Here is a 22,997-nt window from a genome sequence, read left to right on the forward strand (position 1 = left end):
TCATCTGCATAGAAGATAAGTGCTTTAACCCCTGTGCTATCTCTCCAGATCTAGGGGTAAAGGTCTTTAAAGATATAATTCACAGTCTGACAGTTAGATTTGAAGTCATCACATGTCAGTAATATTTATAGTAAAACAATTATGAACAACCAATAAAAGTAAATCCAAAATGGGAATTCTGGGAAGGAAAACCCAGCGGCCACCCAGTTCATCTACTGGTCAACAAGCAGAACAGGGTGCTAAGAGCTGTGAAGAGGCATGATGGGGGAAATTGGAGACTGTGTAACCACACTTAACATCACACCAAGAGCTCCTGCACTTTCTAGACCTCCCCCTTGCTCTGAACCCTGATAACCATTCATGGGGATTATAACCCTGGTCCTAACAATGCTGGCAATATAGCTCAGGAGGGAAGGCATTTACCTCCCATGGAACAAACTCCAGTTCAATCTTCAGTGCCACATGCAGCCACCCAAGCACACCCAGGACTGATCCCTGGGCACAGACTCAGCAGGAGCCCTGAGTGTTGATGGGTATGGCCCACCTTTTCCCCCTGCTCCAGATAAAAGTAAAGATGAGATGAAATACAGTGTGTTAATTGATGCTGACTGGAGAGAGTATAGGAGTTCAAGAGTTTGCCTTGCATGAGGGCAACATCCCTGGGTATTCCATGAGACCCCTTGAGCCCTGGAGTGATTTGCTGAGCATGGAGCCAGGAGTAATCTCTAAGAGTGGTTCCCTGAGAACAAAGCCAGAAGTAAGTTATGAAACTTTGCCAGGTGTGATCCAAGAGCTGTCACTGTTACTGTCCTCCCGTTGTTCATCGATTTGCTTGAGTAGGCCCAGTAACGTCTCCATTGGAGACTTTGTTGTTACTGTGTTTGGCATATCGAATACATCATGGGTAGCTTGCCAGGCTTTGCCGTGCGGGCGAGATACTCTCGGTAGCTTGCCGGGCTCTCTGAGGGGGGGGGGGAATCGAACTCGGGTCAGCCATGTTGGCTGCTTGCAAGGCAAACACCCTACCACTGTGCTATCGTTTTGCCAGGTGTGATCCAAGAGCAAAACACAAATATAAAACTAAAAGAACCTGAACAGAGGGTTCAAAGAAAGTTCTGACAGTGTTTTTCGTTTCTAGCTATATGCTTTTGACTCTCAGGAAAGAGTGCTCTGTGGTCTAATGAAGCACAGAAAGAAACTGAGAAGCATGGTGCTGGGTGTCAGGGAAGAAACGTGCATCTTTCTAACTGAACCTCACATATCTGAGTTGAATCAGTTTGGGCAACTCAGGATTCAGACATGCCCGAGAGTGAGTAAGGAGTCCATTCTAATGCTGAACCTTTTATTTTCATTAAACTTTCAATGCTTTCTTTGGTGTGGGGTGGGTGGCTGGAATGACCGGAACACCCATTTTCCATGCAGGAGTGCTGACTTTGATCTCCTGCACTGCATGCTCCCTCGAGCACTTCTAAGAGTCGTGCTCCTCCGCTTCAGGAAATAAATCAAGAAAACGAAACAAAATGTTATTTCTAGTAACCCAAGCGAAGTCAAATGTGAGGATCAATTTTTTATTTTTTTCTTCTATTTTTAGTGCTGGAGCGATAGCACAGCGGGTAGGGCGTTCGCCTTACACACGGCCAACATGGCCGACCCGAGTTCGATTCCTCCGCCCCTCTCGGAGAGCCCGGCAAGCTACCGAGAGTATTCGATATGCCAGACACAGTAACAACAAAGTCTCCAATGGAGACGTTACTGGGCCCGCTCGAGCAAATCGACGATCAACGGGAGGGCCTTTACCTTTACCTTTACCTTTTTCTTCTATTTTTAATGAAGACACCATGATTTTAAAAGTTATTCATATTTTGACTTTCGGAAATAAAATGTTGGAGCACCAATTCCAGCACCTGTCTCAGCTTTCCTCCCCAGTGTTCCCAGGTTCCTGTCCACCCCCACCCTCATCCTCCGCAAGCATGCCACCTTGACATATATTTTTTTTCTATTTTATTTTACTTTATTTTATTTTTTAATTAATTAATTAATTTATTTTATTTTTTTATTAGTGAAACACCATGAGGTACAGTTATAGACTTACAAATTTTTGTGCTTGGGTTTCAGTTATATAATGATCAAGCATCCATCCCTCCACCAGTGCCCATCCTCCATCACCACGGATCCCAGCATCCCTCCCACCCCCCATCCTCCCCATCCCACCCTGCCTCTGTGGCAGGGCATTCCCCCTTGTTCTCTCTCTCTTCTTTTGGGTACTGTGTTTTGCAAGAGAGGCATTGAGTGGCAATCATGTTTGGTCTATAGACTACTTTTAGCATGCTTCTCCCACCCTGGGAGGGTCCTCACAACACCCTTTATTTGGTGCTCTCTTCTCTATCTGAGCTTCCTTTTCACCTAGCATGTGTGGCTGGCCTTCAAGTCATGGAGCAAAATTCCTGGTACTAATCTCAGCCATTCCTGGGTGTTAGTCTCCCTTTATGTTGCTTTATGTTCCCCAGATGAATGCAATCTTTCTGTGATTGACATATATTTTTAGAGTGGTTGTTGTATTTGAATCTTCTCTTTTCACTCTGGTTGACTCTGTATTTTGGGGGTTATAGCTATATCACTCCTCTATCCCACCTATGTACGCTAGGCCCTTCACACCTGTCTCCCAGTCCCCATTACTTCCTATCCACCTCTTCTTACTTCCTCATTCTATTTTTTTTCCTTACCTTCCCATCTCTTTCCTATAATATGGGATCAAGAGTGATTACTGGGGAACAGTTTTTCCCCAACATGCCCACATTGCGCACTAGATCTGGGCAGACATGGGGTAAAGGATGATGGGTGTGTCGAGGAACCACTCCAAGAGACAGCTTATGGCCTCTCACTTTATTGACAAACACACACACATATTTTATAGAGGGTCTCAGCTTGAGATGATGGTCCAATTACATAAAGTTTAGCATTACTGACCTATCACCATTCCAACTCAGCTTTGCCTGGGCCCAATACCAATTAGGGTTAGATGCTGCAGTTAGGAATGCAGTTAAGTGACAATGGGTTGCTATGCAGGAACAGATCCTATCTGCTATGCAGGGACAGATCTTATCTGCTCTGGGTATCCCCTTTGAATACCCTGCATTCCCTCATCCAGTGCATCTATGTTACATATATAAGTGAGATCATCCTATGTTTGTTCTTCTGACTGACTTCACTTAACACACTTCCAAGTTGCAGTGATTCACATGATTTCATCATTCTCTTCAACTGCTCAGTATTCTACGGTATATCTATCCCATATCCTCATGATCCACTCATCTGTTTTTGGATGCTAGGTTGATTCATATATTAGCTATATATATATATATACATATATATATATACACTATATATATACAATATACAAAATATATTGTACTCATACAACATACAACATATGTTGCAATGGATAATAGTGTGCATTTGTCCTTTTTTATTTTTTTTTAATTTTTATTAGTGAGACATCATGAGGTACAGTTGTAGACTTACAAATTTTTGTGCTTGGGTTTCAATTACACAATGATCAAATACCCATCCCTCCACCAGTGCCCATTTCCCACCACCAGGGATCCCAGTATCCCTCCCACCCCCCATCCCCCCCATCTCACCCTGCCTCTGTGGCAGGGCATTCCCTTTTGTTCTCTCTCTCTTATTGTGTGTTGTGGTTTGCAAAAGAGACAATGGGTGACAATCATGTTTGGTCTATAGTCTACTTTCAGCATGCTTCTCCCATCCTGGAAGGATCCTCCCAACACCCTTTATTTGGTGCTCCATTCTCTATCTGAGCTCCCTTTTCCCCTAGCATGTGTGGCTGGCCTCCAAGTCATGGAATAAAATTCCTGGTACTAATCTCGGCCATTCTTGGGTGTTTGTCTCCTATTTTGTTACTTTATGTTCCCCAGATGAATGCAATCTTTTTATGTCTATCTCTTTCTTTCTGAATCATTTCACTTAACATGATACTTTTCAGATAAGCATTTGTCCTTTTAAATGAATATCTTGTGCCTTGGGTGTACATACCCAGAAGTGAAATTGCTGGGTCATAAGGCAGCTCAGTTTGGGTAGGTGAGGGTTAGGGGGAGTTTTGGGTTACACTTGAAGGTTTCCAGGGCTAATTCTTGGCTCTGCACCCCGGGATCACTCCTTGGAGAAATTAGGGAACCCTATGGGATGCTAGCTTTGAATCTGGGACAGCTGTGTGCAAGATAAGCACTGCCTGCTATACTATCTCTTGGCCCCTCAATTATCAACTTTACTGAAAACTCTCCATACCACTTTTCACACGTTCCCACCAGCAGTGCATGAGTTCTTTTTTCACTATATCCCCACCTGCACAGATCAATCCCATTATTTTTGATATGTGCCATTCAAATGTGAGCATTTAAAATGGAATAAATTGTTCCACATAGGTTGATTTTCTTTAGCATGACCATCTCTATGGAAATTCAGTGTGGAGAAAGAGAAAGAAAAGTGTTGCCATCTAGTTCCAAATTCTCCAGTGCACTTTCCCCCACCGAGAATGAGCCCTTTCTTCCTCTTACACTGGGAACATTATGCTGTAAGGACATACTTCCCTTACCTGTATGCTCTAAGGAGCAAAATCTAATACAGCCTGTATGCTTCCCACCTAGAATTTGCCAATGTCTATGAAACCAACCTACCAACCTGATATTTATGTGAATACCCTCAGATTTATTTAATTCTTAAAAGACATGATATCAACACTGGTTCAAAGTAGATTTAGATTTTCCCCATTCATAATAATGCTTGGTGTGGGTGTGTGGGAGCAGACGCCATTGGGTTACACTAGCACACAACAGGGATGAATGGAGACATTACTGGCACCCACTCGAGCAAATCGATGAGTAACGGGATGTCAAGTGATCAAGTGATCAAGTAGGTGTGTGGTAAATGACTTTTACTACACTGAAAAAAGTTCATCAACTTCAACTCCAATTTTGTTGAGTTTTTTTTTAATCACAAATGTGTACTGGATCTTGTCAAATGATGTTTCTACATTTATTGATATGATCATATGGTTTTACGTTTTCTTTTAATTATATGGTATATTATGTTGGTTGAATTGTGACTGTTAAGCCATCCTTGGTTAGGACAGAGAAGGAGCCATTATGACAAAGACAGTTGGAAATGATCACTGGAACAAGAACTGAGTACTGTAAGGAGATAAATTGATACACATGATAACCTTTACGTACCTGTATTGCAAACCATAATATCCAAAAGGAGAAAGAGAGAGAGAGAGAGAATAAAAAGTCTGCCATAGAATTAGGCTGGGTGGGAGAGGGGTGTTGAGAGGGAAATTGGGGACATTTGTGATGGTAAGTGTACACTGATGAATGGATGGGTACTGAAATATTTTATGACTGAAGCCCAATAATGAATAATTTTGTAACTGTGTAGCTCACGGTGATTCAATAACCAAAAAAAACACAGTATATTTTATAGAATAGTGATGAAACAGTCCACTGGGAGAGGCTAACTGAACTAAATGTGCTGTTAGAGGGAAAACTGTTGTTCTCAGGGCAATAAAACCATACACTTTATGGTTCTCTTTTGTACCAGACATGAGATATTTGTATCTCTATTGATCAATAACCTACAAATTAACATAAAACTTTAGTGGGCCTGTTAGACAATGATCCATATGCCATAATAAGTAAATTAGGTACCCTTCTGTTTAGTTTCCAAGTTTTAAATCATTTATTCAACTCTCCCCTCTGCTAGCATAAACAATCTCCAAAGATTATTTGCAGTACAGAAAGTCTTGTGTTTGGACCTTGTTAGGCCAGACTCATGCAGTTAGAACTATAATTAACCATACGAGCCTTTTTTTAAGTATGGCCAGTCATACTGTTTGAAGCAGCTACCAAACAAGAAAATTAATTTTCATATAAAATTTCAAGAGGAATCTCTGATTGCATTGTCTTTACCCCAAGACATATATTTTGTATCTTTGAGTGACTCTTACACCAAGTCACATATTTCCTGTTGCGACTTAAACTACCACCAATGTAATGGTTTAGTTTAAATCCAGTTTATTCTTAGATCTCAAATCTTTCTAGACTAAAATCAAAACCTGGTTCATACAGGACCTACTAGTGGAACACTAGTCCCCTTGCCATTTTTGGCTGCTGAAGTTCTTAGCCATAGAGTGAAAACAATTCTATTTCTGCAGAGCTAATTATGTCTTTTCATTTTCCTGCATTTATTAAGAACCTCTGCTTCTGTCTGATGCCTTCTTAGAAAGATCCTTGTGATTACAGAGAACATTCCCAGATCTTTCTAATAGGATCTCTGCATTTTTGAAACCACATAACACATACCAGAGCAATTTGCGAGACAACTTTCTGGATTCCTTTTTCCATATGAGTAATAAGCTTTCTTGGGTCAAAGAGATACTTCAGCAGATAGGGTAGCTGCCTTGCATACAGCAGATCTATGGCTCCCCATATGGTCCCCTGGCCCCACTAGAAGTGATCCTTGAGCACAGAGCCAGGATCAAGTCCTGAGCACCACCAGGTGTGACCCCAAAACAACCAAAAAACAATACTTAATATTAATAATGAGCTTATTATGCCTAGGGCTAGAGCGATAGCACAGCGGTAGGGTGTTTGCCTTGCACACAGCCAACATAGCTGACCCGAGTTCGATTCCTCCGCCCCTCTCGGAGAGCCCGGCAAGCTACCGAGAGTAACTCGCCTGCACAGCAGAGCCTGGCAAGCTCCCCGTGACGTATTCGATATGCCAAAACACAGTAACAACAAAGTCTCCAATGGAGACATTACTGGGCCCGCTTGAGCAAATCAATGATCAACGGGAGGGCCTTTACCTTTACCTTATTATGCCTAGATGGATGAGATTTTCTCTCAGCTATAACAATGTTAATATGACCTTGTTTATACCATTAGTTTGTCCAACTATGTCCAGATAAAAACAGGAGACAAAATCCTACTGATTTATGGATGTTGTCATAAAACGTGGTTAAATTGTTACTGAGTTTGGAAGAGTTAGAGAGAATAATATGACATGTAAAAATGTAATATAATAGGCAACTGCACTAAGGGATAAAGTTAAACTAAGGAAGGATCCCTTCACTCCCTTAATAGAGTGTGTAAAATTCTATTAGTAATATTCTAAATCAAACAGCCACAGTTGAATTTCTCTCCACAGTTCATTTGATTCTTTTCCCTCTTGTACATCTGGATGCTGATTCAGTCCTTCGACTTGGAGAAATTCTCCTATTCTGAATCAGCAGGTAGAGCGTTTGCCTTGCACGCGGCCAACCAGGCCAACCTGATTTAGATTCCTGCTCTCCTCTTGGAGAGCCTGGCAAGCTACTGAGAGTATCTCACCCGATGGCAAAGCCTGGAAAGCTCCCTGTGAGGTATTTGATATGCCAAACTCAACAAGTCTCACAATGGAGACGTTACTGGACCCGCTTGAGCAAATCGATGAAAAACGGGAGGACAGTGCTACAGTGCTGAATCTTCTTTAAAGAGTCCTTTAAGGCTTGATTCAGTTTTTTGGTTCACTAACTCTTGTATTCCTTACCTACCAATAAGTTAAAGTATTTTAGCATCAACTTTCCATGAGATTCTGAGATTTCCATTCTTTGAAAAAATAGCCAATTTTAAGATTGTAACTTATAGAAAAGACTTCCAATAACTATTTGACTATTAGAATAAAGCAGAAAACATTGTTAATGATGAGAACTAAAGTCTGTCTGATATTATTATATAGGTGGTAAATTGAAAACTCCTGTATCTTATTGTTAAGATCAAACTAAATACTCTAAGACCAGCTGTTGTTTTAAAGAGAAAAAAACACTTTAGCAACAATTTTGTCTTCAAGCATAAAAGGATTAGGATTCACGAAATTGGATATAAATATATTAATCACTGTCACTGTCACTTTCCTCCTGTTGTTCATCGATTTACTCGAGCGGGCCCAGTAACATCTCCATTGTGACACTTGTTACTTTGTTTGGCATATTGAATACATCACGGGTAGCTTGTCAGGCTTTACCATGCGAGCGAGATGCTCTCGGTAGCTTGCTGGGCTAAGACAATTAAAACAGTCAATTTTACCCAATTTTTTCACAAGCGTTAAATTTGTAGTCACTTATCATGTGCAAATATTATACTCCACGCAAACAAAGCTCTGTTCACTCAAATTTGGTATCCTTTACAAACTCTTGCTTTTCTGTTCACTATACCTTTTCCACAATATGACACAAATTTCCTATTTGCTTTGTAAATCAAAGTGTAGCCCATTATAAACAATACAACTCCCTAGAGCCACATATTTCTCCTTTGAACACCTTTTGCAGTATAATAAAAATAAACAAACTTTTAGCATGACCCAAATCTAGATACTACTTGAAATACAAACATAATTACACAGGGGAGAGTAAAATGGTTCAAAGGGCTGAAACATATGCTTTGCATGTACAGGCTTTGTGTTCAACCCTCAAACCTAGATGTCCTGCCAACACTGTTGGGTCTAACCCTGGTGAACACTAAGAACCACTAGGAGTGGCCCGTTCTCTCTCGCCAACACCTATGGGTGTGGTCCCAATAAAATGCTGTTAAATTGCATCTATTGTGACTTTTTTATCATTTTTTTATTAGTGAAACACCATGAGGTACAGTTAGAGACTTATAAATTTTTGTGCTTGGGTTTCAGTTATACAATGATCAAGTACCCATCCCTCCACCAGTGCCCATCCTCCCCCACCAGGGGTCCCGGCATCCCTCCCACCCCCCATTTCCCCCGTCCCAGCCTGCCTCTGCGGCAGGGCATTCCCCCTTGTTCTCTCTCTCTTCTATTGTGACATTTTAAAGAGAACTAAATGTTAAAACTGCCATTTTTCTTTCTTATGGGAATTCTGGGAATATTAGCATCAATATGTAAATAAAGTATGTAAACTGAAAGAAAAGCCCCTTTTATTTGTGATATTATATGATCTAATTTTCTAGGGCTGGAGCAATAGCACACAGCCAACATGGCCGGCCTGAGTTCGATTCCTCTGCCTCTTTCTCGGAGAGCCCTGCAAGCTACCTAGAGTATCTCGCCCGCATGGCAAAGCCTGGAAAGCTACCCGTGACGTATTTGATAGGCCAAACACAGTAACAACAAGTCTCAAAATGGAGACGTTACTGGGCCCGCTCGAGCAAATCAATGCACAACGGAAGGACAGTGACAGTGACAGTGATAATCTATTTTTCTAATGTTTTAGTTAGGTGAAAACAAATGCCACACAAGATGAGGAGCCTTTTCTCCTTTCTAGAGAGAGGACCTAGGCCTTGAGTTCGGTAGTGTGGTTCTCCAGTCTTACCAAAGGGTTGAAAGTAAGCATAGAACACAATTTCTCAATGGACCAAACTTGTAGCATGGTTCATCTCTTCAGCCATCCTGAGACAAAGTCTTGCTTAGACAAAAAAAAAAAAAAAAAAAAAAAAAAGACTAGCCCTATTTTTTCAGTCATTATCTATCCCTAAAGATAAAAACCTATATTACATAATCTACCTGACAGGTTGCAACATAATCAAAAACAAATGTCAGATTTCTGATCATTGCTGCCATCAGGAAAATATGGCTTTAGGATCACATGAAAATCGCATTCACAGACTATGTTCCCCATAATGTTCTCGACCCTACACTTGCAATCAAGGATCCTATGGGTCTCTAGACCTGGTGATGGACAAATCAAGTGATTTGTAGATACCAAGTGCTTCCTTGACGACACAGGAGAGACAGCCCCATATTCTAAGACTGGACACTGGTCTCTGAACCCAGTCATGGAAGAGAAATCACTCAGGCTATAAATGAGTCCAGATGCTCTTATACTGACAGAATGCTGAAACTCAGAATCAAAGGATCAGAGGGAGGAAAAAATGAAAAGGACAAAATCCACAGAAATAGAGTTAGCAAAGGTGAATTCTTACTTTGTTGGACTTTTGCTCTAGGATTGATTTTCTTTTGAGGATGATTTCGATCACTTTTTATCTAGCTTTGTATTGTTTGTTTGCTTTGTTTGTTGTTGTTGTTGTTGTTATTGTGTTTTGGGAAACACCCTGGGCAATGACCAGAAGCTACTCTCAGCTCAAGGCTCAAGGTTGACTTCCTGCTGTGTTCAGGGGAACACGTAGTACCAAAAATTAATCTAGGCTTCCTGCATGCAGAGCATATGATTTGCCCATTGAATTACCTCTCTGGTTCTTTACTATTTTGATCTTAAATGACTCATAAAGTTGGTTTTGGCAGGTGAGAGAATTTTGGTAGAACTCTCTCTAAAAGAGCCAAAGTATGGGGCTGGAGCAATAGCACAGCTGGTAGGGCTTGTATGCAGTTGACCCAGGTTCAATTCCCAGCATTCCATATGGTCCCCCAAGCACTGCCAGGAGTAATTCCTGAGTGCAGAGCAAGGAGTAACCCCTGAGAATCACCAGGTATGACCCAAAAAGCAAATAAATAAATAAAATAGCCAAAGCCTAACTTTCACATAGCTACGAATGTGACTCTAATGTTATTGTCACATATAAGTGGATATTTTTAACATCAAGGGAATTTGCAAAATGGTAAAACTCACTCCAGATAGAACGATTCTAAGTATGGAGGTGACTAGGAAATTTAAAAGTGGTTAATATACTATAGAGCAAGATAATGATAACATTAGGTTCTCTTTTCTGTTAGAAATATCACTTATATATCATAAAGTAAAGTAAAGTAAAGTAAAGTAAAGGCCCTCTCGTTTATCATCGATTTGCTCGAGCGGGCCCAGTAACGTCTCCATTGGAGACTTTGTTGTTACTGTGTTTGGCATATCGAATACGTCACGGGGAGCTTGCCAGGCCCTGCCGTGCGGGCGAGATACTCTTGGTAGCTTGCCGGGCTCTCCGAGAGGGGCAGAGGAATCGAACTCGGGTTGGCCGTGTTGACTGCGTGCAAGGCAAACGCCCTACCACTGTGCTATCGCTCCAGCGATATATATATATATATATATATATATATATATATATATGACTTATATATATGATATATATATGACTTATATATCATAGATTTGGATTTTGTATCTTGGTCCTCTGCAGTAGTAATTTGAAACAAAGCACATATCCCTAGTGGATTAAATATTCTCAGTGAGTTTATGAGACAATGGCTACTATAAATTAAGGAAATGCAGTGTTTTATTCTTGTTTGCTTGCTTCACCATCCTCTTCTCTTCGCTTTGCTATTGTTGCGATAAACAGGGATTGTAATCACACTCAGTCTGGGTACTCAGTAGAGCTCTCATGCTGTCATTGTGCTTCTCACACACACTGGTTGCAGTTTGCTGAATTTTGCATACTTTGTTCGAGGTTCCAGGTCTGACCAACAGCACACAGGCTGAGGGGCAGAACTGGGGACCAAAATTGAGATATCCAGCTTACAAGATCAGCACTCTGCCACTGAGCCATCTCCCACCCTAGCATTTTTCCTGTTTTGATAAGTTTTCATAGCAAATAGAATAATCATTTACAAGGAATTTCTTTTCTGTTCCTTGTTCTAATTCTCAAAGAAGATTGAATGAAACTTCTGCAACACAATCCAGGCAGAGGAAGACAATTGACACATGTAGTGACAGTGAAATTGGATTTCTGAACTGGATTTTAAAACCTTGCTAAGAACTAGACTACAGGGCAATCTTTGCAGTTACCACAAACCTCCTATTAGCAGAATTCTTACAGTTTCTAATAGGCACCAACAAATGAAGAATTGTTGGTTGCTACTGTTCTTAAAATATCACATTTGCTCTTTCTCTCAAAAGAATTCTTCGTCTTCCAACAGAAAACAATTTACTTCCTGTGACAAATAGGAATGGCTGTGTCAGAAAACATTTCAGGAAAGTGGATTGTGAATTTTATGTCGGTTTACATATTTAAGTTCCCTTTAGGAGAACAAAATCATCATAATCAACTGCAGTTAAAAGCTGACTATTACTAGTTACTTTCCTCAATAAATGACATATGCATATTTTATTTAGTCAATAAAAATCATCTTGAGAAGGTGCTAATGACAAATAATACATTAACAGAACCTTTCGCTTTACTTGTTTTATCACTCGATTTCTGTCCCATGACTGTAGAATAATCTTTTTTTTTAAACTGTAGAATAATCTTACAGCAAAAAGGTGGGGAAAGTCATGCTACATGATTCAGCTGCTCTTAAATAGTTGTTGTCAAGACAGCTAAAACAGGGTGCAGATTAAAGCTATTTCCTAAAATAGGGACAACAAAGTATTGTTTTTAGTTAAGCATACTATAATTTCCCCCTGTGCAAATACGTTTACACAAGGCAAGAAAATTGTAATTATGAATAATATAATTATATGTAATTATCTAAATTGTATATGTTTCAGCCCTGTCCCAGAAAATGAATTCCTTATGGCTCTAACTCAATGCATCCTAGAATTAATCATGCATAGAAACCCTAATCAATAGTTCTCTGGTGATTAATAAATGCTTATCAACAACTAACTTGCAAATAAAACCACTCAGAACATACATAAAATTGCTCACCTAAGGGATGAGAAGCAGGAAAGATGCAGACAATGTGGCAGTGAAAGAAATAACTTTGAAGGTGCACAGATATTTCAATTCAGTAAAGAACTAGACATAGATATTGAGGCAGGAAAGGAAGCATTGTGAGAGTGTGAAAAGGGAATATTTTTTTTTTTTTGCCTCTCAGATGAGCAAAGAGGAAAAAGCAAAAGTGGGAATTACTCTGCATCAGTTATTGCAACACTAAATTCAAGAATAAAACCAATGCAACATAATCCAAACAAAGGGACACAATCGACATATTTAGTGGAAATGAAATTGAATTTCTGAACTGGGTTGTAAGACCCTGATATGAGCAAACTGCTACATCAGGAGATAAATGTTCCCAATTCTGTATATTTTCAGGGAGCTCCATAAAAATCCAGACAATGTATAGAATTGACTCACAGCATGAGCCCCATAAAGAAAAAGTTGCTCTAGAAAAAAATTTCTGAAAATCCTGAAGAACCTAATGAAGATAACTACTTCCTTCGAAACAGATCAAGAGGGTGAGAACTGTGCATTTCTAGAGGAATAAAGAGGCTCCCAAAATGATTTTATCTAAATCCCTAATACAGAAATTTATTTTGAACAAGTTTTAGACAGATCATTCTCTATTTGGGGCCAGAAAGTAAAATGGATAGGGAATTTGCCTTGCGTGCATCTAATCTGGATTTCAACCCCAGCCCACTAGGAGTGATCTCTGAGCACAGAAGTAGGAGTATACCCTGCTCCCTCCACATAAAAAAAAAAAACTCTATTCTCAGATAGATACTATTTCCCAAATGCAATGGTCACTTACTTAGTGACTTTTATTCAAAATATTAATTCAGGAAACCAGCCTTTGACTTGCAAAAAGGAAAAATAGTGGTGGGAATACAGAAAGTAGGTTTAGACTATGATGTTAAAGAGAAGAAAATTGCAGTGCAGGGAAATACAGTTAGTAATACACAACAGGACAGCTGCATTTTAGAGTAATTCTTTTTGGCCCAATTCAGAGAATATGATTACAGATGTATGTAACAGTGGGTGTTACTGCTGGCTATAAAAGCATATACAGGGGCTGGAGTGGACAGCACAGTGGATAGGGCATTTGTCTTGCACGCAGCAGACCCGAGTTTGGTTCCCTGTATCCCATATGGTACCCTGTGCACCGCCAGGAGTGATTCCTGAGTGCAGAGCCAGGAGTAACCCCTGTGCATCGCCGGGTGCGACCCAAAAAGCAAAAAAAAAAAAAAGCATATACTATCTCTTTCTCACAGCTAGTGCTAATAATGTTTAGCATTATCATTTTCCTTAGACATAAACTCAGGAGATGAGGTTCTAGTGTCTAAAGAAATGTGCCTCTTCATATGTTATAGAATCTAAGAGACTCACATCTACTCTTACTATCTAGATGACTTAGATATTCTTTTTTTATTCTGTGCATACATCATTTTTATGCAGTGTTTTTATTTAACCTCAAACATTATTAAAGGATAATATGGATTTCTGTCATTATGTATACCCCATATGAACTGTTACCAGCACATGGGTCATAGTTCACTGTGTTCATTCTTACCGAATTCATTCCAAAAAGCTATCTAAAGCTTTTTTTTTTTTGCCACACTGCAAGTTGAACCCAGGTTTCAGTCATATAAGGCATGCACTTTGCAGCTGAGTCACATTTCTGGCCCACTATAACATCATCTTTGCACAAGAACTCTAATGACAATGCTTTCTTCAAGAAAATATGCCCATCCTGTTCTAAAACAAAATCCATGAGTCCTTGGTGTTGTAGCCATTAGGATAGGAAGAGTAAAGGAGTTAGGCTGGTTTTATTTTCATATGTGAGTATACTCAATTGTTTTCATAAGTTTTGTTCCATGAGAACTGTGCTAACCAACTATTTGATTACAGTCACCTTTTCTGTGTCATCTTCCCCAAAATTTCTGCAAAAATTATTTCCCCATAATGCACACCTGGCCATGACACCTCTAGACTTATAGCATACCAGTGAATCCCAAAAGCCCAAGGAATGAAGTCTTAGCAAACTGGTGTGAGAAATAACACCATTACGAATAGGCTCCCACTTGCATTTGCAAGCTCATTTCTCATCATGCCTTACCTTACAGTTTGGACCCATGACAAACATAATTTATGCAATATTGTATGCTTTTAATATTAGGGAATTTCTCATCCTTGGGGAGCTCATGTTTCTCTTTCCTCTAGGATCTTTTGCAGCACTTCTTTCTATAATTACTATGTGCAAATCTTTATCCTCACCTACACAGTACTTCACTGAAATACCTTGAGGCACTTGTCCCTACTAAATTGCATCTTCTAGGTGCTGTTTTTCCCAGATAGTACTCAGCATGAAAAAGAAATTCAATAAATATTTTCCAATTAAATAAGAAAGAAAACAATTGAACCAAGTTCTACACTAATCCTTCGCCCCCAATCAAAGATGTTTTACATGGATAAGAACAGGAATACAGCTCAGCCTATGCCTTATATGAATGTGGCTCAAGGTCCAACTCCTAAAACAAATTTAAGATAGTAGTTGTATCTTATAATACAACTTGCAGACTATAAGTGCTTAATGAATTATTAATTATTATTAATCAATGGCATAATATCCTCTAAGCTATTTAAGCTGTTTAGTTCCAAAGTTAAAATTCATTTTGCTCAAAATCCTCACCTAACATAATATTCTTCTGTGCACTATAAAAAGAATAAAATTATTAAATCAAGTTCACATAGATACATAGTGTAAAAGCTAAAATTTATTCTTAGGTACCAATTAATGGTATTTTTAACATTTCTAAACAAGATGAGTTGAAAAATATTTAAGTTGGAAAAAATAAAGAGGAAGAAATTTAAGGGATATAGAAAAGCAAAATATGCAAAGCATCAAAAATTTTTTTGGAACAAATTAGAACAAGACAAAAACTTAAAACAACTGGTTGTTATGTCATTTTGTTATGTACTAGAATGCTTGATAAGAGAATATTTTAAAATTGATTTCAATTTTTTAATTAGACACAGTAATTTATAAAGTTATTTATAATAGATTTTCAGGCATATAATGCCCCCCCAATTCAACTATCCTGTGATTCCCACCCGTTCACCAACGTGTCCAGGTTCCCTCCCACACTCCCAATCTGACTCCTTGACAGAAACATTTTTCTAATTAAATATTGTCCTTTGGGCTTCATGGCTTCCGAAGTGTTGGGTTAGACTTAATTAGTCAGAGAAAGCCAATTTTTCTTGCTCATGCTTCTTCATCCTGTTCCAACTCTCAAGGGATTGGATAATGCCCACCCGCAAGGAAAGAAAGGGATACACTCTATTCTGTCGATTGAGTCAAATAGAAACATCTCCACAGACATACTCAGAAAGCATATATTTTGAGTAGCCAATCATGGAGTCAAGTTCACACAAAATCAACAACCACAAATTCACATGTGGAGTCATATTTAAACTAATTAGTATGGGGACATGATTCCATTACATTTTCTATGTTCTGATGGAAATTGAATGTGGAAAGTACATTTTAGAATCTTGAATCTGATTTGTAAATTGAAGCACTGTCTGTCCTGTAGCACTGTCCTCCCATTGTTCATCTATTTGCTTGAGCGGGCCCCATAATGTCTCCATTGTGAGACTTTGTTGTTACTGTGTTTGGCATATCGAATATGCCATGTGTAGCCTCCCAGGCTTTGCCGTGCGGGTGAGAGACTCTCGGTAGCTTGGGAGGCTCTCCGAGAAATGCGGAGGAATTGAACCCTGGCTTGTCCAGGCCGGCCACGCATAAGGCAAACACCCTATCACTGTGCTATCACTCCAGCCTGTAAATTGAAATACAGAAGAAAGTAGTAAAGATTGTGGCATGTGAGTCCTGACATTTGAAGGAGTTATGTTAAACTTTTAAAGTTTTTAATGTAGCACTGCACTATAGCATAGTCCTCCCGTTGTTCATCGATTTGCTCTAGCGGGCCCAGTAACGTCTCTATTTTGAGACTTGTTGTTACTGTGCTTGGCATATCGAATACATCACAGGTAGCTTGCCAGGCTTTGCTGTATGGGCGTGATACTCTCAGTAGCTTGCTGGACTCTCTGAGAGGGGAGGAGGAATCGAACATAGGTTGGCCAGGCCAGCCGGGTGCAAGACAAATGCCCTACTGCTGTGCTACCATTCCAGTCCAAAGTTTTTAATGTAGGGAAAGAAAATAAAATATAGTTAAAAAATGATTGTTAAAACTTCTTGTGTTTTCAATGCTTTTAATGTGTTAATAATTGCATTGTGAGGTGTCAAAGAGATACTATAGTGGATAGGACATATACCTTGTACACAGTCAACCAACTTTGATCTGTGGCACCCCATATGGTCCTCCGGGTCTACCAGGAGTAGATCTTTGAGTGTGGAGCTAGGAGGAAGCCCTAAGCACTGCTGGGTATGGCCCCCAAAATAAGAATAAAAAGTATAAAGTGTTGTATTATGTGCCATGTAAATATCTCCTTCTTTTCCCCCTTTCCTCAATCTCATACACACACACACACACACACACACACACACACACACACACACACACACACACCCTCCATGAATCAAACACTGCAACTCAACAGAACTCAGGTTCAGGTTAAGTAAGTGGCCTGATACGATTCTTCATATATTCAAACCCATTCACAGTGACAACTTTATAATCTTTCTTCTGTATCTCTCTGCCTCCAAAGCAGTAAATTTGTTCAACAGACATATTCTCAGGTTCTTGCATTGAACTATCTTCTCCATTAAGAGAACCCCGGAGAGGAGCCCTATATTACTGAACACCACTTGGGAGAACTCCTCCCAAAGGAAAGGTTGAAACTCATGAGCCTTTGAAACTCATGAGTCAATCAATGTGTGTTATTCACAGGACTAGAGATCTGTGAATTTTAATTCTTAAAATGACATCGCTAAGTGTAATAGCAGTTCCCCATTAAGATATCTATGTCCTAATCCCTGGGAGATATCCATGTCCTAATCCCTGGGTCCTGTCAATGTTTTTGTAAATGCAAATCTACAAGGTTAAAAAGAACTCTGTGGGAACAGAGGGTATGGTTCAAGTGGCACAAAGCTCTTACCCCTGGCATAGGCAAAACACTGAGATTTATTCCTGGCATTCCATAAGCACTACTAGACACACAACCCTCCCCCCCGCCCCCAAGTAGCTGTGAGACTAAGCAGAGAACTATGTTAAAGCTGAACTACTAAGGAGATTGTGCTGGATTGTTCGCCAGGGCCCTAGGTATAATCACAAGAATTCTTTTAAGAGGCAAATAAGGAAAACTACACAGACAAAGAAGAAACTAGGGTGCCTGATATGACCACAGAGGTGGACTAGGGCGGCCACAAGACACAGTTCAGGAAAAGACAAAATACAGACTTTCCCAGTCGCCAGTAGAGCTTCAACATATATTTCTCCTTGTCATACTGAGATTGATTTTCGCTTCTAGTGCTACTCCCCTGTTATGTTAAGCCACCATGGGTGCAAAAACAAGTGACAAAAGAAGCCACAGCAAACTCACATCATAAGTACAGGATACTGGATTCATCACAAACACCATAAAAATTGAGTATCTTCACTGAATGATTCCTTTACACAGAACACAGAAATGAGAGAGCCCATTCCCTGAAGAAAAATTCTGAATTGACCTTGGAAAACAGCATCTTAAGACTTTGAAGGCTTTGTTTACTCCATGTGCAGATGACTTCACCTGCATTTTCCCATACTATTCATTCCAGTCGCCACTAATACAGATTTGACTGATGCTGAGATGCAGTGGCAAAGTAAATGAGTGCTAATAAAACAGTGAAGTGCTAGGCTCTAGGGTTACTGAACCACTGCAGTGGTTATAACACGGTGCTGGAACTGAATAATTGGATACTGTGATGGCTTTGAGATATTAAAGGTTGGATGGTGTTAGCATTATGATGAGTGTTAAACAGTAATGCCACATTCTTCTTGATTTCCTTTATCCATAGACTCGGTGGGATGGCTTGACTGGGCGTATCACCTTCAATAAAACTGATGGCTTGAGGAAGGATTTTGATCTGGATATTATTAGTCTCAAAGAGGAAGGAACAGAAAAGGTAATCTCCTTGCTAATAAATGGAAAAAGTAAAATAAAAAGCACTGTTAAAACATTTTAATTGCATGGCCAAGTAAGGCAATGAGACTCTGAACGTGGTTCTTTAGAGACAGTTTTCTAGATTTCTTTCCCTGATCTGCAAATTTTAAAGTATTGTATTCCTTAATAGTAATAATAAATGATTACCTTTTTCTTATGTTTACCTGTGTGACTCTATGGGTAGATATTGTCACCCCATTTCTCCAAGTTCTTCAGCAACTGAGTTTAGGCTTAGAGGAGTTGTCAAAAATTTGTCTTTGTGATGACATCCAGAAAATAATTTCAACTGCACCCATTTTGATGTTGGTGATGGAGGGGCAGAATAAAGGAGTAAAGAAAAGACTTACCGGAGCCAACCAGCCTAACAAACTTCATTTTAGAAAGAAAACAGTTCTTGAGATTATTTTAATGTTGAGTTCTCTTGTAGGATTCTCACTCCTTCAAAGGTTAAAACCCCGTTTAGTTACAATTAAGAACACTGTCAGTCACTGTCCTCCCGTTGATCTTCGATTTGCTCCAGCGGGCCCAGTAACGTCTCCATAGTGAGACTTGTTGTTACTGTGTTTGGCGTATTGAATACATCATGGGTAGCTTGCCAGGCTTTGCCGTGTGGGCAAGATACTCTTGGTAGTTTGCCAGACTCTCTGAGAGGGGGCGGAGGAATCGAACTCGGCTCAGCCAGGCTGGCTGCGTGCAAGGCAAACGCTCTACCGCTGTGCTATTGCTCCAGCCCTACAATTAAGAACAATGCAAAAGCATTTATTTAGATAATAATGTTAATATTAACAATCATTTAAAAATATTTTGTCTCTCTGTTGTATTTAATTCTACCAACTAGAGTATCCATAACAGGCCACTGGAATTAATTCTCATGTAGTGTTACTGTTTTGCCCTGTAGAACCTCAAAGAAAAAATATGTTTGAAAACCCCAAAACAACTGTCTGAACATCAGCTCTCTATAATCTAACATTTAGTTCACTGTAGTGGACCAGAAGGTATACTTCATATGAAAGAGCAGCTGTGGGACACAGTTACATAGTTGAAGTTGTTGGGTTGGTTTTTAAAATGAAATAAGGTTTTCATTTCTGTATTATTGCTTTTTTTTAACTGAGATATTCTTTTTTGTTTTTGTTTTTTAGGTTCTAAATATGCCTCCCCCCCACCCACTCACCCATCAATAACCTAACTAAAATTAACAAAGATTAGCTTGAATGCAATAGAGGATGACCACTGGTGTCAAAATGTTTGTAATAATTAGCCTACAGTTTGGAAAATATGCCTCCCCCACGCCGACACTACTCCCTTCTGTTTCGGACCCTCTCCTGGTTTTCCAATAGTTGACCATGTTCTAACAGAGCACTCTGCATCCACCCAGACCCCATAATGGAACTGGGTTGAGAATAACAGAGGAATACCTGTTATGAGCTAAAAGCCATCATGTCCTTTAAGGAAAATAAATGTCTGCTCCTCTATGCATGCCTCTCCCTTCCTCCACTTCTCTAAATGTACAGCACTGAAGGAGGAGAAAAAACGCTGTTAAGGAGACATATTTTTTTGGCTCAGATGGATGATGAAGGAGATCAAGCTTTTGTTCTATGTGTGCAGCTATTTAGACGCTGAAATATTATGCACACACTCTTGGTGTTTTTCCATCAAAAGCAAAATCGAATTAGATGAGAGTGTTTTCTCAATCTGTTTCTTATCTCTTCATTGTTTGCAATTTTTTTTCTTTCTTCAGGTGATTTTCTGAGAAGGCTGTTGAAGCCTTCAGGCAAAGCCAACCCAGCTCACTCATGAGGCAAGGGCGGGAAATGCACAATATTTTCCTGCACCATAATAGAGTTCACAGGGACAATTGTGAGGGGGCTATTTCCTCAACACACTCAAGTTTCTACTGCTTGGAGGTCCATAATCAAACAAATCATCAGAAGCATGCTTTCTTCTTATTTCAGAATAATGTGTGCAAAGTTAGTGTGTGTTTGTGTGTGTATAGATTTTTGTTACAAATGCTTTGAGTGGGTCTACAAGGACCTTTTAACTCCACAGCATCACTGTGCATGCACAAAAGAACTTGAAGTCAATTTTTCATGCATGAAAGGAGAAGAGAAAACCCACCGAGCAGAAGTAACTTCTGTGAGACCCAATCCTTGTCTCTTTACCTGTTCTCAGAATTTCTGAGGAGTTAAGAAGCAAGCTTCCAAACAATAGCTAGGGTATTTTAACACCGACCCTGTGCATACCATGATATCTACTGGGTGCCATGCTCTTTTTAATTAAGTGCTATTTTTATTTTTCTTTCTGAAAACCAAGGCTGCTGGCGAAGTGTCTAAACACTTATATAAAGTGTGGAAGAAGGTTTGTACTCTGTCAAAAAACAAACAAACAAAAAACATAGGACATTTGGGAGCGGGGTGGAAAACTGGCAAAGTCTAAGCCTTCATCATTCCAGGTTTGCCAGAAGAACAAACATCCCACTGCAGTTTCAAGGCAATAATGGACAACAGGGGTGATCAAATAAACTGTCTCTCAGCCATATTATCCATGAATTGAAAATAGACATGCAACGGATTTAGTAATGATGGGTTCAGTATTTCCCAAAGATATGTTTGTGTCTCCCCGGCAGGATGTGTGTGTTAGGACCGGAAGCAGGTGACTACAGTGGAAGCAGACACCATCCATATATCACTGTATCACTGTCATCCTGTTGTTCATTTATTTACTCAAACAGGCACCAGTAACGTCTCCATTCGTCCCAGCCCTGAGATTTTAGAAGTCTCTCCTTTCTTGTCTTTCTCAATGCTGCTGTATTGGAGGCTATTTCAGGGTCAGGGGAATGAGACCCGTTATTGTTACTGTTTTTGGCATACAGAATATGTCATGGGTAGCTTGCCAGGCTCTGCTGTGCCACCATCCATATATATTCTCTCTAAAATCACTATTTCCCAGGGTTGGAGGGATAGCACAGCGAGCAGGGCATTTGCCTTGCATGCAGCAAATCGGGGTTGGATTCCCAGCATCCCGTACGGTCCCCTGAGCACTGCCAGGAGTAATTCCTGAGTGAAGAGCCAGGATTAACCCCTGTGCATCACCGGGTGTGACCCAAAAAGCAATAATAATAATAATAATAATAATAATGAGCGATAGCACAGTGGTAGGGCGTTCGCCTTACAAGCGGCCAACATGGCCGACCCGAGTTCAATTCCTCCGCCCCTCTCGGAGAGCCCGGCAAGCTACTGAGAGTATTCGATATGCCAGACACAGTAACAACAAAGTCTCCAATGGAGATGTTACTGGGCCCACTCGAGCAAATCGACGATCAACGGGAGGGCCTTTACCTTTACCTTTACCAATAATAATAATGATTAAATAAAATCACTATTTCCCCCTGAGGGGTATAAAAACCAACATAGATTTCATCCACCAGACAGGTCACACAAGCTGAAGTTCAAAATGATAGACCAGCTCCTTCAATGTCACCACCACAAAACAGGAACCATTTTTCAGAAAGTCTTTTTTCTTCTGAGCTCCCTTTGTTCTGCATGGTCTCTTTGTCATTGCCAATTGTCTCACAATTTGTTTTGGAATCATGGTTTCCAGAGGACAAACCCATTAGGAGACTTGGGAAAGAAAATGATATTATCTTGCAAATTATAACAGCCACTATTTCATAGCTTATTGTACAGTATCATATCATCAAGGAATGCGCATAGATGTATTATGTAAGCAAATGTTAGACATTAGAAGCAGCTGGATCAGGAAACTATCCCAGGGATATGGAAACAGGCTGTTTAACTCTCCCTTGAAAATGACTTTCTAAAATATCCCTTGGACTGAGGGAACGGACCTTAAACGACTTCAAATTTCCCATCTGGAACATTTTTTTGTAAGGTTTGCTTTTATCTTTTGAATGATCAGTTAAGTCACAGAAAGTGTAAACAGTTTCTCCCTATGGTCAAAACGCTATATCCCTCTTGGTAGTGTTCAGTAGATGAGCTCAAAAAAAAAAAAAATCCTTGAAGTTAAAAAAGAAAAAAAAGTTTAATAACTTTGTTTTAATCTTCAGTGAATGAGGCTAGTAAAGGCATAGGGAAGGCAATCTCCTCTCCTTGATGCTAGTAAATAGAGAAAAACTAACCGGCACTCAAAAAAAGAAGGAGCTTATTACACTAATCCAGCTTGAGACTCTGGGTGCTTTATGCAATGCTG

At 39.8% G+C, this 22,997-nt stretch overlaps 1 protein-coding gene across 4 annotated transcripts in view; it reads left to right on the plus strand.

Moving 5' to 3' along the window:
- The window catches only part of GRIK1 (glutamate ionotropic receptor kainate type subunit 1), a 489,681-nt gene that overhangs the window by 402,561 nt on the left and 64,123 nt on the right, over positions 1 to 22,997 (plus strand). For 2 of the 4 annotated variants that reach the window (XM_056109201.1, XM_056109204.1), the window contains exons 8-9: positions 18,646 to 18,753; positions 21,102 to 21,146. In XM_056109201.1, coding sequence (XP_055965176.1) covers positions 18,646 to 18,753; positions 21,102 to 21,146 — 153 coding nt within the window. The remainder of the gene's footprint in view (positions 1 to 18,645; positions 18,754 to 21,101; positions 21,147 to 22,997) is intronic. The other 2 variants (XM_056109202.1, XM_056109205.1) reach the window with 1 other exon arrangement.

Source organism: Sorex fumeus, unplaced genomic scaffold (assembly GCF_029834395.1).
Source record: "Sorex fumeus unplaced genomic scaffold, SorFum_2.1 ptg000265l, whole genome shotgun sequence".
NCBI classification, from domain to species: Eukaryota; Metazoa; Chordata; class Mammalia; order Eulipotyphla; family Soricidae; genus Sorex; species Sorex fumeus.